Genomic DNA, 18,608 nt, shown 5'->3' on the forward strand with positions numbered 1-18,608 from the left:
CCTTGCTGTACTGTTGTACACAGGAGTCAAGGTGTCTGCCTCAGCTCCACGTAAAGGAACAATAAGACCAAGAAATGAAAATGTATCAAAGTAATTAAAATATAATGTATTGTTGCTCTGAACTGGGAAAAGTTGTGTGCTTGCCTTAGAAACCCTACTATAGTTTATATAAATACCCCGCTGTGTAGCCCCGGGGGCAGCCATTCCTGCACTGGTACAGCTGGGGTGTTTGCTACAGAAACCCTACTATAGTTTATATAAATACCCTGCTGTGTAGCCCCGGGGCAGCCATTCCTGCACTGGTACAGCTGGGGTGTTTGCTACAGAAACCCTACTATAGTTTATATAAATACCCCGCTGTGTAGCCCCGGGGGCAGCCATTCCTGCACTGGTACAGCTGGGGTGTTTGCTACAGAAACCCTACTATAGTTTATATAAATACCCCGCTGTGTAGCCCCGGGGGCAGCCATTCCTGCACTGGTACAGCTGGGGTGTTTGCTACAGAAACCCTACTATAGTTTATATAAATACCCCGCTGTGTAGCCCCGGGGGCAGCCATTCCTGCACTGGTACAGCTGGGGTGTTTGCTACAGAAACCCTAATATAGTTTATATAAATACCCCGCTGTGTAGCCCCGGGGGCAGCCATTCCTGCACTGGTACAGCTGGGGTGTTTGCTACAGAAACCCTACTATAGTTTATATAAATACCCCGCTGTGTAGCCCCGGGGCAGCCATTCCTGCACTGGTACAGCTGGGGTGTTTGCTACAGAAACCCTACTATAGGGCAAAGGTGAAGGCCTTTCCACTGGCGATTCCTATTGTTGCCGATGGAAAGGCATTTTTGTGAGGTTAGTCGCCCGTGAAAAACAGAGATTGATAGTGGGCGACTATCAAACTCCATTAGCCTGACCTCTGGATTGCTTTAGTTTCTCAGCACAGTGGGCAGGAAGCAAAGTGAGAACAGACAGAAAATTCCCAAAAGACCACTCTGTGTCGCTTTTCCCTTGTATAGGACCTCTCAAGTGGATCTTTGCTAGTGGTTAAAAATCAGGCTGATCTGATCATATGCCCTTTTGAACCAACAATCAAACCACATGGGGGCGTCCAAACAAACCCACCAGACGGGGATCTTATTGCAGTCCTTCACTGATAACATTTTTCCAGCCTGATTGAAATCTAAATGAGACCTAATGACGTTTGGTGTTGCCATCGTTCCAGCCCTTCACAGGGGCCAAATGGCTGCTGACATTATTATTATTAACATTTATTTATAAAGCGCCAACATATCCCGCAGCGCTGTACAATAAGTGGGTTACATACATTGGGCATACAGAGTAACATATAAAGCAATCAGTATCCGATACAAGAGGTGAAGAGAGCCCTGCCCATAGAGCTTACTGACTTCAACAGAATCAACAGAAGCCAGAAGTTCAAAAAAATTGATTTCCTATTGAAATGTGCCTATATCCTGTGCAAAACTGTAATATGAGCGCACTATTTGGGATATGTGAAATGTTACTGTGTGCACAGCCACATGTAAAGTTACAAATACACAATTTTAACATTCCCTAAGCCACTGAGAAGCTTTACACACTATGGGGCCGATTCACTAAAGGTTGTTAACACTTAGGGGCTGATTTACTTACCCACGAACGGGTCGAATGGAGTCCGATTGCGTTTTTTTCGTAATGATCGGTACTTTGCGATTTTTTCGTATGTTTTGCGATTTTTTCGGATTCTTTACGAATTTTTCGGATCCAATACGATTTTTGCGTAAAAACGCGAGTTTTCCTATACATTACGAAAGTTGCGTAAAAAGTTGCGCATTTTGCGTAGCGTTAAAACTTACGCGAAAAGTTGCGCATTTTTCGTAGCGTTAAGTTTTAACGCTACGAAAAATGCGCAACTTTTCGCGTAAGTTTTAACGCTATGCAAAATGCGCAACTTTTTACGCAACTTTCGTAATGGATACGAAAAACTCGCGTTTTTACGCAAAAATCGTATTGGATCCGAAAAATTCGTACAGAATCCGAAAAAATCGCAAAACATACGAAAAAGTCGCAAAATATTCGTTTTCAAGTCGGAACTTTTCCAATTCGGGTCGGATTCGTGGGTTAGTAAATCAGCCCCTTAACGTATAGTTTTATGCGTTAAAAAGTGTTCGTTTTTTAAGTAACGATTCATCAAAGTAATTTGGCATGCGTTACTACTCATAGCGCATGCGCAAAAATCTCAAATATTGCAAAGCGCTGTGTCCATCACATTGCGATAATTATTTAATAGAAATAGTGCTTACGCATAATTTACAGACATATTTTAAGTGTTAAAAGCATAAAATCTGGCGATAATAACTGTGAAATTTAACACCTCCCAGGAGTAGGCGTTACTAAACAACAGGGATGCACCGAATCCCGGATTTGGTTCGGGATTCGGCCAAATCCCGGCTTTTTTTTTTTTAAGGATTCAGTTTCGGACAGATCTGCGGTCCTGGCCGAACCAAATCCTAATTAGTATATGCTAATTAGAATTCGGAAAGGGTTAAATGGCAGTGAAATTTTTTTTAACCCCTTCCGATCCTAATCAGCATATGCTAATTAGGATTCGGATTCGGTTCGGTTCCTGCTGCGTGGGTTCGGGAGTTTTCATGGAAATGGTAATTTTCAGAACAGTAGTTTTCAGAAAGTAACGGTTACGTGCGTAATAGTGTGCGCTAATATTGTGTGCTATGAAATAACGCATAAATATATTGCATGCTTTAAAATATCGATTAAAAATATGTCATCGCAAAATTTACCCAAATAGCTCCCCATACTGTTGGAGGGGATGTACGACCAGAGGTACCCTAAGCCACATACTATGGCAATGCCCCTTGGTAACAAACTACTGGAAAGAGGTGAGCAATCTAATCAGCTTGGTACTTGCATTGCCACTAAACATTCAACTACCATACCTCATACTGGGACAACCCATAGCGAGACTTAAACGCCCAGTTCAAAAACTAGTAAACCACATCACAACAGCGGCACGATTAGCACTTACTTCCAAATGGAAGTCACAAACTATCCCCAGTATATTCGAGGTTTATAACAAGAGTGGAAAACAATAAACGATTTGAAACTATGACTGCCTCTATAACAAATAATGTACAATCAAATGCCAATGTATGGTCACCATGGGAAGCCTATTTCGCATTGTACCCCCAGGAGAGCTCAGAAAATCCCATAAACACAAATATCATACATGATGGAAGTTGAAAGCCATATCTTAAAGAAACAGTAACACCAAAAAATGAAAGTGTATAAAAGTAGCTAAAATATAATGTGCTGCTGCCCTGCACTGGTAAAAGTTGTGTGTTTACTTCAGAAAGTCTACTATAATTTATATAAATAAGCTGCTATGTAGCCATGGAGGCAGCCATTCAAAGGAGAAAAGGCACAGGTTACATAGCAGATAACAGATAAAACACTATTGTATTCTACAGAACTTATTTGTTATCTGCTATGTAACCTGTGCCTTTTCTCCTTTTTTCCAGCTTGAATGGCTGCCCCCATGGCTACACAGCAGCTTATTATATAAATTATAGTAGTGTTACTGTAGCAAACACACCAGTTTTACCAGTGCAGGACAACAGTGCATTATATTTTTAATACTTTAACGCTCTTTCATTTTTTAGTGTTACTGTTCCTTTAACAAAGATAGAGGTTGTAGAACTACAGAATATACAAGGTAATAATGTCTGGACTATATTACTCACTGTTCTATCGGTTCTAAATCTGTTAATACCATGTTTATCTCATTTATATATCAAAGGAAAATCCCAACGAACTAATTGTCAAGATGTCTTGATGAGCAATGTTTCATATGTATTATGTGTATTGCATGATAACTCTCCAAATAAAAATTTGAGCTACAAAAAAAAAAAAAATATGTCATCGCAAGATAAATAACGACAATAAAATCGCTTCTTCATTCACACAAGTCTCTTTTTTGTGAATCGATCGTTAATTCTCAAATTATAAGAAGTGATATTTTTAACGCATGCTAAAAATAAAACTCGTTTTTTCGACCTTTTGTGAATCGGTCCCAATGTAATCAAAGACACTAACCCCCAAATGTAATAAATGGCTTGCTATTGGATAAGAGGGAAGCGGATGAAACCAAACATAACGCTCTACTGTTTGCTCCCAGAAACTGCTTTTGCCATGGCCTCAATTTATTCTGAAATATCATCAAGCAATTTCTCACTGCAGTTTCCAATGTAGATAAACAAATGTGTCCCAATATGAATATGCAGACGTAACAGAATACGATCGCTACAAACCATCCGGGACACATTTGCATTAAAGGAGTTAATTTGATTGGCTTTTGCAAACATGGCACAGCGCTAATACTCTGATCTAGTTAGAATACATACGTTTCTCTGTGCATATCCGCACTCCTTTATAGCTTACTTATTTATAATGAAAAACACATGATAAATGGAATTTAACATTACCGACTGAATTCATCATAGTAAAGAGGGAAAGCTAAAACATCGCACACTGCTGAAACCCGATCACTTTACCATGTGTTTTAAGTTTGTCGGTCATCTTGTTGATTTTGCGTTCCAATCTGGCGTATTTGGCAAACTCGTCCATCATGCTGATATTAGAGAGTTCTTGCCTCATGGTCTGGATATCAGACCTCATCTCATACTCCTGCTCCGCATCTTCCTGTAGTAGCCTGGAGACCTGCAGGGGAAATACAAGATTTTTGGGCATTTATTTATTCACTATCCACATCTAAGACACGAATGTGGAAAAGAGAAAAAGTATTATCATCATTACATGGAGGTTTAGGGAACATCCAGGCAAAAACCTAAATACATAGTAACATACGTAAGTAGACTCACATCCATCAAGTTTATACCCATCTGAAACAGGTCCAGACCAAAATTTCAAATTTAAGGTGGCCATACACGTAGCAATTTCGATGTTAGAAATTCTACCTCCTTCTGTCGATTCAGCCCTGAATGTAGATTTTGCTCAATGGCACCAGATCAAAATCTTTTAACCTGGCCAATTAAACGAGTCGACCAATATCCACAGCCTTTTGCGATATCGCTTGGCTCGTCAAGCCACCATACACTCACCAAATATCATACGATATTATCAGTGCGTGGATGGCCGGCTTAAGCCCCAGCATTTCAAGGCCTAAGAAACCCCACCAAGCCCAGTAAACAATAGTATATGGCATCTTACAGCAGCCCCATTGGCATCAATGTGTTAAGAAGGCAAATGTTGCACAAGAACACGAAAATCAGTTTACATGTTGAAATATCGGCAAAGCAGAAGAAACTATGACTGTTTAAATGCCCTGTATAAGTAAACGGAGATCAGGGGGGCATTCAAGGTAAACTGATAGAATTTGTAGTCTCCTGAGTTGTAAACCATAGCAGCCAATTAGTGATCAGTGATAGTAACCCTGTTTAAAATAATCATTGTTTAGTAAAGGTTTCTGTTCAGGGGTACCAGGAGAATTAGGCCTGCTCACCCTGGATCACTGCTTTCCCTCCCCCACTCCCCCCTAACCATTTTGGAGTTATTGAAAGAGGGCCTGAGGGAGGAAGTATGGGACGGGAGTAGTGGGCCCTTGAGGCGGTGGCCCCACACACCCCAGTCCAACAACCTTCCTATTTCAACCTAAACATATTACTAGTTGTGTCAATTCCCCCTACACAGTCTGTTAAGGGTAGGGATGTGCCATTATCCAGAAAGCCCAGAACTAGAGCAACGTTGTCTCCTATAGAGTCAATTATAACCACATAATCATTTATCTAAATGATTTCCTTCTTCTCTGTAACAATAAAACAGAACCTTGTACTTGAATCCATACTGGTAGCGAAATAATCTTATTGGGTCTATTTCATGTTGAAAAGTTTGTTTCGAAGACTAAAGGTGGCCATACACGGGCCGATTGTAGCAGCCGATATCGGTCCCTTAGACTGATTCGGCAGCTTATCGGCCCGTGTAGGGGCAGGAACGAGGGGCCTGCCCAGCCGATATCTGGCTTGAAATTGGATAGATATCGATCAGGCAGGTTAAAAGATTACGTCGGATCATTGATGCGGTCCCCGAACTGACTGCGCCCATTGCTCCCATTGTAATTCGATCACTTGGCCCAAGTTACAAACAATCAAATTAGCCTACATTTTCCCGATATCGCCCACCCATAGGTGGGGATTTTGGAAGAAGATCCGCTTGCTTGGCCACCTCGCAAAGAGAGCGGATCTTCACGTGTATGACCACCTTTAAGGTATGAAGACCCAAATTATCAAAAGATCTTTTATCTGGAAAAGCCCCTGGTCCCAACCATTTCAGATAAAAGATCCTCTCCTGACCCTGGCAGCTAGAAATGTCTGTGTCTCTGTGAGGCACACATTTTATTACTCAGTTGCCAATGTTCTCAGAATATCACTTAGGCTAATGCCCCATGAAGAGATTAGTTGTCCGCGATAAATCTCTTTTACCGTAGTCGCATGAAGTTTTCTACCACAGCCAAATTCTTTGCACGACTTTGGGAAAATGAAGCAACGCGTATGCCTTTGCACCAGGGATTCAATTTGCTGCTGGTGGAAGGGTATTTCGAGGAGATTAGTCGCCCGCGGCAGCAGAGATTTATAAGGGGCAATGTATCTCTCCTTGGGGCATTAGCTTTAAAGGTGAACAACTCAGCAGCTGGAATGCTGTAGTCAGTTAGCCAATGGGGCTTTTTTGTGTTTCTGCCATTTGCTCGACAATCAGGAAGCAACAGAACTACAAATAAGTAAAGGCAAGGGACCTGTTATCCAGAATGCTCCGAACCCGATGTTTTCCAGATAAGGGATCTTTCCATAATTTGTACCTCCATAACTTAAGTCTACTAAAAATCATTTAAATATTGAATAAACCCAATAGGATTGTTCTGCCCCCAATAAGGATTAATTATATCTTAGTTGGGATCAAGTACAGGTACTGTTTTATTATTACAGAGAAAAGGGAATCATTTAACCATGAAATAAACCCAATAGGGCTGTTCTGCCCCAATAAGGGGTAATTATATCTTAGTTGGGATCAAGTACAGGTACTGTTTTATTATTACAGAGAAAAGGGAATCATTTAACCATTAAATAAACCCAATAGGGCTGCTCTGCCCCCAATAAGGGGTAATTATATCTTAGTTGGGATCAAGTACAGGTACTGTTTTATTATTACAGAGAAAAGGGAATCATTTAACCATTAAATAAACCCAATAGGGCTGTTCTGCCCCCAATAAGGGGTAATTATATCTTAGTTGGGATCAAGTCCAGGTACTGTTTTATTATTACAGAGAAAAGGGAATCATTTAACCATGAAATAAACCCAATAGGGCTGTTCTGCCCCAATAAGGGGTAATTATATCTTAGTTGGGATCAAGTACAGGTACTGTTTTATTATTACAGAGAAAAGGGAATCATTTAACCATTAAATAAACCCAATAGGGCTGTTCTGCCCCCAATAAGGGGTAATTATATCTTAGTTGGGATCAAGTACAGGTACTGTTTTATTATTACAGAGAAAAAGGAAATCATTTTTAAAAATTAGAATTATTTGCTTATAATGGAGTCTATGGAAGATATCCTTTCCATAATTCTGAACTTTCTGGATAACGGGTTTCCGGATAAGGCATCCTATACCTGTACAAAACATAAATTTTAAGTTAAATGCAATTTTAAATCAGTGCAAAACATAAATTTTAAATTAACAGATTTTTACTTAATGCATCCTCCACTTTTGCAGCCATCTATCAAGCGGGGTTCAGCACCCAGTACTCGCAAGTAACATTCACATGATGCCATTGGACACAGGTTTGAATGTGCTTAACATACTTTGCTCCATAACCTCGAAATAATAACATTTGTGTAATGCAAATATCCCTTTTTATTTACCGATTCTACCCCCCTGCTTTTTCACCCACAATAGAATGTACATAGCTTATTTTTTTTAAATGTTAAAGAAAAAGTATTTTTTTTTTTTTTTTAAAAAAAAAAAGGGAACTGTCAGTGGAAACAGTTGGCAACCATGAGACATAAAGAGATGACACAATGGTGGCATGGCCGTCTTGTGATGTTTAAAAAAACACTTGGGGACGCACTGGGAGAAAAAAAAAAAAGCTGACAGACAGCAGAACCCTCCATACTTGTTAATGGCAGGATTTCCTAGCATTAGGCTTACCCCTTTCCACTCCTAGCCATTTGCGGAATTAAACTCTACCCTCCCAAGGGGAGATGTTTGTAGAGTGTAAGCTCTTTTGGGCAGGGCTCTCTTCCCCTCCTGTATTGGTTATTAATTGCTTTATTTGTTACTCTGTATGCCCAATGTATGAAACCCACTTATTGTACAGCGCTGCGGGATATGTTGGCGCTTTATAAATAAATGTTAATAATAATAAATGTTTCCCTTCATATAGGGGTTCCCTAATGCGCGTAGCCGATATAAACCTGCAATATAGCAGTGCTTAACGTGAGGGAAGGTTATAATGATGCCACAATAAAGATGGCAGTTGTGACATCGCTATAACAGGCAGCAGATACAATCCCTAGACTATATTCCATATTAAAACCAGCATTCTATGGGGAATTGGGCTGCAGCTTTGCCAATGCTGTGTATTAAAGATCAGGCACCTCTATATTCCTGGAGCACTAGGAGACTTTTTTACTCATTTTCTAACACAACAACCCTGTCCCCCTTCTTCCTTAAGGGTGAAGACACACAGAGCTACTAGTAGCAGCTACTTGTCGTGGCTACTAAAACAGACAATGCTGATCATTTACTGATAACTGTCTATGTGTGTTTTAGCAGAGGCAATTCTCAGTATTGTCTATGGCAGGGGATTTTCTGGCATTTTGTAGCCGTGACAAGTAGCTGCTACTAGTAGCCTAGTCTGTCTTCACCCTAAGGGTGTGGAATACACTGAGCTACTAGTAGCAGCTACTTGTCGTGGCTACTAAAACAGACAATGCTGATCATTTACTGATAACAGTCTCTACGTGTGTTTTAGCAGAGGCAATTCTCAGTATTGTCTATGGCAGGGGATTTTCTGGAGTTTAGTAGCTGTGACAAGTAGCTGCTACTAGTAGCCTAGTCTGTCTTCACCCTAAGGGTGAAGACACACGGAGCTACTAGTAGCAGCTACTTGTTGTGGCTACTAAAACAGACAATGCTGATCATTTACTGATAATTGTCCCTGTGTGTGTTTAGCAGAGGCAATTCTCAGTATTGTCTATGGCAGGGGATTTTCTGGCATGTTGTAGCTGTGACAAGTAGCTGCTACTAAGTAGCTCCATGTGTCTTTGCCCTTAAGGGTGAAGACACACAGAGCGACTAGTAGCAGCTACTAAAATCCCCTGCCATAGACAATACTGAGAATTTCCCCTGCTAAACACACACAGAGACAATTATCAGTAAATGATCAGCATTGTCTGTTTTAGTAGCCGTGACAAGCAGCTGCTACTAGTAGCTCAGTGTATTCCACACCCTTAGGGTGAAGACACTACTAGTAGCAGCTACTTGTCACGGCTACTAAACGCCAGAAAATCCCCTGCCATAGACAATACTGAGAATTGCCTCTGCTAAACACACGTAGAGACAATTATCAGTAAATGATCAGCATTGTCTGTTTTAGTCAAGTAGCTCCGTGTGTCTTCCCCCCTACAGCATATCGTCCCCCTCCCGCGATTCTCGGGCGATCAGTCGCTTACTTACAAGCGAGGAGAAAGAAGGAAGCAGGATTTTACAGAGATTGCACAGAAACACGGCGCTCAGCACTAACAGCCACGCCGCACAGCTCTCCGCCATGTTTCCCAGCAGCTCCCACATCGGCTGCAACAATAGCGATCAGCAAACCCCTCCCCCTTTAGAGGTGGAAAGAATCAAAACATGATATCGCTATAAAGATCTATAGGACAAAGATAGTTTTTTTTTTATTATGGTCGGTACCAATTGGATCTATTGTATCCCCCCCCCCCACACACACACACTCAGCAGCGACGAGATCGGGTTAAAACAGCGATCGCAGGGAACAGCGTGGATAGTGACGTCGCTCCAAGCACGATGCGTCTCAGCCAATCAGCGAGCGCCCTTGTATTTACCACCAGCGATTCAAACAAACGTGAAAAAAAAAAAAAAATCCCAAAGCCGATTTACTACCCCACCGCCGCCACATCCCCCCTTAGGGAGAAAAGGAAGGAGGAGGAGGGGAGGGGGGGGGTGAGTGACAGGCTAACCTACCCAGACAGGTGCCCGTGTTATGGTTTGAAAATCCACTGAGAGCCAATGGAAAGGGGGGACCGGGGTGGGACATACGCTTCCCCTCCCCCCATTCTCTCCAGCCCCCCCAACAGGTTAGAGCGGTGAATAGATAAAGAGGCGGAGGGATCCTATCCGGTTTGAACTAGTTCTCTGGCTCGCATATTAACCGCTTGCAAGCGCTAGGGAGCCGACTAGTCTTTGTGAGTACTCCATCTGCAGGAGGGCTCGCACATAGAAAAAACAAATATATATATAAATAAGTGCAAGCAAGCCAGGGATTTAAGTGTGTAGGCGTCCATTTGCAGAGAAGGCTGCTAAGCGTTCCCGTTGCTTCTGTCTTTGGATTCAAGCGGTGCACACAAGCCCTCAGTGCAGCCATGCCTAAGAGAAAGGTAAGGAGGAGCGCTGCAAGGACGCGGAGGGCTCCCTGCGAATATTAGCGGGAATTGCAAGCGGCAAATGGGTTTATGTCGGACGCGCGTATTCGTCCGCCGTTCGCTTTCTACATGGATATATCCGCGGTGGATAGAAAGTCCGCTTGTGGCGACGCCGAGGCTTTGAAAAAAATGGCGGTGGGATACCTTTTTAGAATGTGGTGCATTTGGAACTTTTCCTACTGGAATTGCAAACGCTTTTACTTTAATGGGGGGGAAAGCAGCCCGCACTATTTTTCTTCGTTTTCCTGAGGGGGTCGCGGTGACTTGCTGAGGGGGGGGGGGTTCCTATTAGGAATGGCGGGCTTCTTCGCTTGGGGAGACGGCGTAGGAGGTTCCGCGTTGATTTTTGTTTTACTTTAAACAACATGGAGGGTTGGAGTTTTAATTATGGAGAATGGCGGGAGGCGGCTGTGGCGGGAATTCTGTGAGGTAATGTCGTCGGGAGTGCACGACCACAACATGGCGGGGGTTGTGTGTGTGTGTGAGAGATTGTATACGCTGCAAGTGGCCCTCCGGGGGATTGCAAGTCTAACCTCCAGCGGGCCATTAGTTGGCCCCTCTATAGAGGCGTGTGGTGAAAACAACGAGGGGGGTGTGTGTAAGAGGAGTAATGTCGGGCGGGAGGGGGTTGGACGAGATGAGCGCTCCTTCCCTCTACTGCCCCCTCCTCCTTCTCCCTGCGTTTCCCTCGGCTCTAGTTCTCTTCAGCGCTCCTTCGTTCGGACTGGTCAGCGCCTGAAAGGGGGAAGGTCTTGCTCGTTCTAGAACGTTCCCGGATCCCCCAGAGCCAATGGGGCGAATGATTGAACTAGTGACGTCACTTTATCATTCCCTCCCCCCCCCTGCTAGAGTTGACATGGGCTGCCCCTGTGCGTGTTATCTCCGCTGAGGGGACTGTACCATTTTTAAGGGAAGGGGGGGTCGCGCAATAGATAGGTGGCATTCGATTCCTAAGTCGACTAAAGAGTAATTGTTTAAGTGGGAGTGGGGGGTAAATCCGTTACATGGTCATGACGAGTGCGTGTTTGGGTTACCAGGCGTCTTTAATTCTTCTTTAGCGCGCCCACCCCTCTCCTTCCGTGTGTGGTTTGTTTTTGCCTTGGAGTATTGGTTTACCTGCTTAGCGCCATCTGCTGGTGCGGCGGGTCACTAACCTGTTGCAATGGGTATTTGTGCATTGTCTTGTCCAAGGTCATGTACTGTGCGCTTATCAGCGCTGATACCCTGCCCTGATCTAAATCCCTTTGCCCGCAACCTGTCATTCTTCTTTGTGTTTAATACTGTGGTGTTGTGACTAATGGCACTTTCTTATTCCAGCAGGTGAATGCTGCTGATGCTGCAGATGCCAAGGATGAGGTGAGGAGCAGTGATTTCAACCAAAACACTTCTCAAAAGTTTTATTACTTTGCTGTATCTAATCATATTTTTATATTTTTTTTAATTTTTTAGCCCAAGAGGAGATCGGCACGGTTGTCGGCTGTAAGTGTTACGGTTTGTATCATTCATGGAGCTCAAGCATTTTTTGTAGCAATTAAACCTTGGTATTGAGGCGGGAGTTCAACAAAATTTTTTCCTTTTACATAAAAAAAGATAAATTTAATTAAGTTGCTCTCCTGTGTGTGTGTGTATTTGCAAATAACATTTTAAAGGAACAGTAACACCAAAAAATGAAAGAGCTTTAGAGTAATAAAAATATAATGCACTGGTAAAACTGGTGTGTTTGCTACAGTAACACTACTATAATTTATATAATAAGTTGCTGTGTAGCCCCGGGGGCAGTCATTCAAGCTGGAAAAAAGGAGAAACGGCACAGGTTACATAGCAGATAACAGATAAGCTCTGTAGAATACAATAGTGTTTTATCTGTTATCTATGTGCCTGTGCCTTTTCTCCTTTGAATGGCTGCCCCCATGGCTACACAGCAGCTTATTTATATAAATTATAGTAGACTTTCTGAAGTAAACACACAACTTCTACCAGTGCAGGGCAGCAGCACGTTATATTTTAGTTACTTTTATACACTTTCATTTTTTGGTGTTACTGTTCCTTTAACTTAAGACAGTATGTCTGACCTTTGGTGTTGCCACCCGAAATGCAGCAGAACTCTGTTCCCCTGCCTTGCACGCTTGTTATCCCTTATTGCGAACATGCAAGGCATTGTGGGAATTTGAGTCTTGGCTGATGCTGCATTCAGTTGTCAGACGATAGTAATTCGATTTAGACATAACTTATGAAATCATTGAACGTAATGTATATTGGAAGCTTGATGAGACGAGCATAAAGTGTAGTTCAGTGGCCATGTTTAAGAGTATCTACATTGATCCATTTATGTCTAATTTTTTGAGATTTCAACTGAGTTTTACACATGTTAGATTTTCTCCTTCACTTTGCTTGTTAAAGGGGAGCTAACCCCCTTTAAACAGGGGTTTACTCTGCAGGCTTTATTGAGCTCTCTTGCAGTTGATATTAACTTTCCACTTCTAGTTGTCTGTTTGCATTTTAGACTGAACTTTTGGCTTTGCTAAGAGTCAGCAATACAGAATGCAGGAAGTGAATAGACAGGGTAGCTCTGTCTTCCAAAAAAGTTCTTGGCAAATAATATTTAAGTTGCAAAAGTGCTCAAACTGTTTATTATTTGAGTGGTTAAGATTCTATATAACCAATCTGCCATTATTAACCATCTGAATTTCTTGTAGAAACCAGCCCCACCAAAAGCTGAACCAAAGCCAAAAAAAGACAAGGCACCCGTAAAGGTAACTAACTTTTATTCGTTTGTATTGCTTTCAAAACATTGCATGTTTAAAAACAAAATTGGGACAATAGCTAATAAGTCTTTCTCCCAGTTAGACTGATGCCTACACTTTCCATACATCTGTCAACCTTGCTTTTTATGCCTTTACACTGATACCTTGAGTGACTTGTAGCAGGCTAAAATTAGGTTTTATTTTTTTCCCCAGAGCAAGCCACTTGTTTTGTTGGGCACTGTCCCTTTAGGTCACTGTCCAGTTTATTTTTAGCATGCTGTCAGTTTGTGTAGCACAGGGTACCCAAAAGGCAGATTGTGATATAGAAGTTAATTTTGAATGCATGGCTAGAGTATTGTCCACAACCCACATCATTGGGTAAAACTCCAGATGTTTAATGATGGCTGTGCATCCCAACTTTTTTGCCTCTGGGTTGTCTTGACACTGTCAAGAATGAAATGTTATGTCTCTTGGTAGATGAAGTGAGATGACCTGCAACTATAGTAATTGGCCAATACTATATTGCCATTTTTACAGTATGCATTAGGTTGCTTCCTATTACAACTTAGGTGGTTTTGCACAAGTGCATTGGGAGCTTGGGTAGTGGGTATGTTTCCCCTTGCCCCATTTCCTAAATGGATTGAGTAATTATATATAACTGTTAAAATACCATAAGAGCAAAAACAAAGGCCTTCAGCATTTTTAATACGCTTCTTGCTGTAACACTAGTGCCATTTGTATAGACAAGTGCTGTGGTAGCAGCAGAGACTACAGTGAGAAATTTAAACATTCAATAGGGTGGTTACATGTATCTAGAACTATAAATAGATTCCTGCTTTAAATATAAAATGTTTACAGTACTTTTTCCAAAGGGGTTTTAGTGTGAAGTAGACTGATACATGTGCAGTTTGCAGTTGTTCTCCATATCAGCTCTAGTTTGGTATCTTTAGTAGCTTTCTGGTTGCTAGGGCCCACCAGGTAGTTGTTTGAATGACAGTCTGGAAGATGAATAGAGGGATAAGTAAATTAACCATATAATGTTAACCTCAGCAATAGTTACCTGGTTGCTGGGGTCAGTGAACTCTCCTATCTCCAGCTTACAGTTTAAAGTGCAAAAAATGAAGGCAGACAAGAAATAATGTGTAAAAACCATCTAAAGTAGGAGGTTCTAAAACATACTTAAAAGTGAGCTGTCACTTTAGGATAAGTTCACTAGGACTATGTATTCAAATGTTCAGAACCAAAGATGCAGGTCCATACTCCGATCAGTTATATTGGAGTTGTGATTTGCCATTTATGATGTAATGGCAGTTGATGTAGCCCGTTGTGATGGATATATGGCTAACTCTTATACTGTCACTGTGTTCAGGAAAAGCCTGAGGAGAAGGAGAAAAAAGTTCCAGCAAAGGGTAAAAAGGGAGCAAAGGGCAAACAGACAGAGGAAGCTAACAAAGAAGAAGCTAAGGAAGACCAGCCGTCTGAAAACGGAGAAACAAAAAGTGACGAGGTAAGTCTGCAGCATTGCAACAAAGTTAATATCAAAGACTCATGTTGAAAGTGAAGATACAAGATCTTAGTCTGCTTTTCCTGGTTAATCGTGACTATTGGCATTTATGCATGAGTTTAAACCTCGATACATGTATTAGACAATTAGCACAAGTGTTTGTGTATAAAGAAGCAGTGCTGTGGTTAGGTGTTGTTGTGAAACCTCAAGCAGCAACTCTAATGGAACGGAGTTTGTACCATAGCAGTTTCTTTTACTAATGCACAGTACTTGGCAGACATGAAAACTTTTCATAACAAAGTTTTGTTGGTTGATATAAAACCTTTATTTAGGGATCATAGTCTTTTGAATTGCGTAGGTGTCCATTGACAAATTGGAAACTCCATCTAATTCTAAACCGCTTTCAAATTCACCTTTAATGTCCTAATTACATGTAGTAGCAGTCCCCTCTCCTTTAGCCAAGACTTTCACAAAACTTGCGTGTTCCATGATAACAAGCCTGTGAATGAGTGACAGAATATGCAAAGGAATTTGGTAACTTGAACAGTAATTGTAGTACATTGGTTCAGCAGCACATGTAGTCGGGATCAATGGTGCATAGAATAGCGAGCAACGCCCTACTGGTTTAAATGGCAAGAATACATTTTAGGTGATTTTAATATATTTTGGAATTTTACTTTATTGTGCAAAATTCTTTAGTATTTTATTGGGTTTACATTTAGGAAGGGTTTACATTTAGTCCAGTAGTTTTAATTTGCACTGAAGGAAGACCTAATACAAAAGCAAATGAGTAAAGTGGTACTTGGGGTTAGTAATGCACAGCAATTGGTGCTTCCAAGCAGTAGGTGGCAATTACTGGGCTGCCAATTGTTTGCTGGCTTTTCTGTTTTTACACTACTTCCCTGCTGTCCCTATAGGAGTTGGCAGTCCTCAGTTGAATTCTGAACATTTCAGTGTTGGCTGTAGCCCTGTACACTTGCAATTTGCTTTATACTTTACCTTAGGTATGGAATTACATGAGATCAAAGGTTACAATACTGTAGGGTTGCATTAAAATGTTTCTTTACATGGGAGGGTCCAACCTAATGGCCAACTGGGCTAAGATCAGTAAACGCACTGCCCTAAATATTTAGTGCTATAGCAAAATGGCTTGTAGAACAGTTTCATATGCATAAGTTTTGGTGTAGCTACAAAAGGAGTAAACCCTAACAGTCTAACCATTAAAACAAGTATTTGCACATGGGTGATGGGAAATGGGATTTATTATCCAGAGCAAAAAGACCTGTGGCTTTCTAAAAAATGGGGGGGGGTCTTTAAAATTTAAAGCAGTGTTGTGGGTAAGAAAGCCCTTCAACATTAGGAACTATGATAGGATTGTTTAGTAATAAACCTGGATTAATTCTAAATAAACACATTTGCTGAACCCTCCATAGCACCTTGATGGTGCTGTCGATTCTTTTGACTGTTTCCCTTGAACTATGCTTCTTGGTAAGATCAAAATAGCCCATGACCTAAACCTGGGATTTGGCATAGCAATAATTCCATACTTTCTGGATAATAAGATAATGAGAACCAAGATAAAAATTGTATTTAACTTTCTCTTTTTCTCTTCCTACCAGGCCCCTGCTTCTGATGGAGGCGACAAGGAATCAAAGTCTGAATAACCTTCATCTTGTACCGAGTCTTTTATCAGTGGTTCCTGTACCTCCCTTGTACAATTCAGAGGAATATTTTTATCAACTATTTTGTAAATGCAAGTTTTTTAGTAGTTTAATTCTAGAAAACACATTTTTAAAATAGGAGGGAATCCCCACCATTTTTTTGTTGTAAAAAAAATTTTTTTTAAACACTTATGATTTGGTACATTGCCCCTGTATGGTTTGTAAAGGCTATGAATACTATACCAGTTAATACTACACCACAAACCAGTTACTGTGGGGAGTGCAAGCCTTGAGCAGTCTAAAATGTTTTTTTTATTTTGTTACAAAACGGCTAGTACTCTATGCAGGCTGCCGGTCGAACAGGCAGTGCCCGATACTGGTACAACTGGCGCAAAGATCACGGCTATTAAAATGTCTTAACGTTTTAACTGTTCTTTGTACTCATGTTGTCCTGCGTACAATTTACACTTTTAAACTAATAAATCTCCCAAGGTGACGGATTTCCCTCTAAAGAATTGTGTACTATCTGTGATGTTACCATTTTATTTTTTTTTTTCTGGGTAGTGGTATTTTATTTTCAGTAACTTTGTAAAAGTGCTGTGAATCTCTTCTGGGGAAACTTCTTTGAGTGTGTAGTGAGTGTGATGTGAAGTAGGGAGAAAAACAAAAAGGACACGGCGGTTCATGTGTTTGCATCTCTTTCCTGCCAAGGTGGCACCTATGCGTGTTCGCTCCTTCTTGGCCGAGAAATGGGTTGAATTATTTGCATCAAAGATGCTGGTACGAGGGGTGCTAGATTTTCTACGAAACAACTTCTCTCTGAACTTTAAAAAAAAAAAAAAAAACCGGAAAGCCGCTAGAAAATGGATTCCAATGACTTCAACGACATTGTTTTTATTTTTTTTCTTTTTTCATATTTTTCCTAGATTTCCAATCTACTAGAGTTTTAAAAAGGAAAAAAAAAATGTACAGATTGTTCATAGTGTCTGTGTACTGATCACCAAACCAATAAAACCTGGTTGAAAAAGTTACCTAGCTTTTGTTGGACTGTAATTGTAAACAGTGGTCAGTTTTACTACTTTTGTTTAGTCTGTTCTGTCCATACAAGTGCGTACTTCAGGGAATTTGCACCGGGTACAAAGTCTACTCTAGTAAATTGCTGCTGGGTAGGTTATTGATGCGTTAGAAATGGCATTAGGCCCCTATAGCATTTTAGATGCAATGCAGATGAATCTGGGAAAAGTCTCAATGGGTGTGTGACGGGTCAGATTACTTGCCAAGTGTTCTATCCATTTAAACTTACCAGTGGTAGAGGGAAATGCTTGTACCTTTTTGATTAGGATGAATCCAAAGCCTAGTTTGCACATTCAGTTTTTTTGGACAAATCAACATTGTGTTGGTTTTGAACAAAAAAATTGGTCGTCTGTTGTCCAGAGTTTTAAAGCCATGACTTTAAAGTGTTTGGATTCATTTTGGTTAAGCACTTAAGATCAGCTGAATCCTGCAAAAAGTGCTAAGCTTTGGCCTAATCCTAGATTCAGTGCATACACCATCATACTCCTTCTCTGGTCAAACGGGCATTGAATAAAGTGCAGTAGCACTCTGACAAACGCCTTTGCCCAAATGTGTATGTATTATAGCCCCACAAATGTACATAGTGCATACATTAAACAAACTGTCATAGTTGAAATTATCAGTGAGAAGTCTATCCTTAAGTGCTAAGTCCTAATGAGGTCCCTATACCAAAGAGCTGACAATTTATTAGAATGAGAAACGGGTGTGGATTTATTGCTACAAAGGAAGGAAGCAGATCTTTAAGGAACTGTTTGTATGGGAGCTTTCCTCATACAAGGTGGTAGGGCAGGTATGGTTAATATCACTCCAACTTGCAGTGAAGTGTGACTGAATCTTTTTAAAGCACAGGTCACATGGCTGTGGCACCCTGGGAAATGAA

The 18,608-nt window shown here is 41.1% G+C and overlaps 2 protein-coding genes across 3 annotated transcripts in view; one reads left to right on the forward strand and one right to left on the reverse strand.

Moving 5' to 3' along the window:
- The window catches only part of get1 (guided entry of tail-anchored proteins factor 1), a 50,608-nt gene extending 40,712 nt beyond the window's left edge, over nucleotides 1-9,896 (reverse strand). The window contains 2 exon segments of the mRNA NM_001006891.1: nucleotides 4,566-4,731; nucleotides 9,763-9,896. Of these exon segments, the coding sequence (NP_001006892.1) occupies nucleotides 4,566-4,731; nucleotides 9,763-9,855 (259 nt within the window). The 5' untranslated portion in view covers nucleotides 9,856-9,896.
- A 493-nt stretch (nucleotides 9,897-10,389) lies between these two features.
- On the forward strand, nucleotides 10,390-17,685 carry hmgn1 (high mobility group nucleosome binding domain 1). Of its 2 annotated transcripts, none has more exons than XM_012956648.3 (6): nucleotides 10,390-10,700; nucleotides 12,063-12,101; nucleotides 12,195-12,224; nucleotides 13,442-13,498; nucleotides 14,859-14,996; nucleotides 16,613-17,685. In XM_012956648.3, exons 1-6 carry the CDS (start codon nucleotides 10,686-10,688, stop codon nucleotides 16,655-16,657), a joined length of 324 nt encoding a protein of 107 aa, XP_012812102.1. In that variant the 5' UTR covers nucleotides 10,390-10,685; the 3' UTR covers nucleotides 16,658-17,685. The 2 variants fall into 2 exon arrangements, with proteins under 2 accessions (XP_012812102.1, NP_989063.2); NM_203732.2 differs by having other exon boundaries at nucleotides 10,535-10,700; nucleotides 12,195-12,236; nucleotides 16,613-17,499.
- The last annotated feature ends 923 nt before the right edge of the window (nucleotides 17,686-18,608 follow it).

This window comes from Xenopus tropicalis, chromosome 2, assembly GCF_000004195.4.
Source record: "Xenopus tropicalis strain Nigerian chromosome 2, UCB_Xtro_10.0, whole genome shotgun sequence".
Lineage (NCBI taxonomy): Eukaryota > Metazoa > Chordata > Amphibia > Anura > Pipidae > Xenopus > Xenopus tropicalis.

Bases quoted from the DNA above. Each gene is read 5' to 3' on its own strand.
- hmgn1 (NM_203732.2), top strand. The intron at 12,237-13,441 runs GTTTGTATCATT...AATTTCTTGTAG, and splicing joins TGTCGGCTGTAAGTGTTACG to AAACCAGCCCCACCAAAAGC. The intron at 14,997-16,612 runs GTAAGTCTGCAG...TCTTCCTACCAG, and splicing joins GAGAAACAAAAAGTGACGAG to GCCCCTGCTTCTGATGGAGG.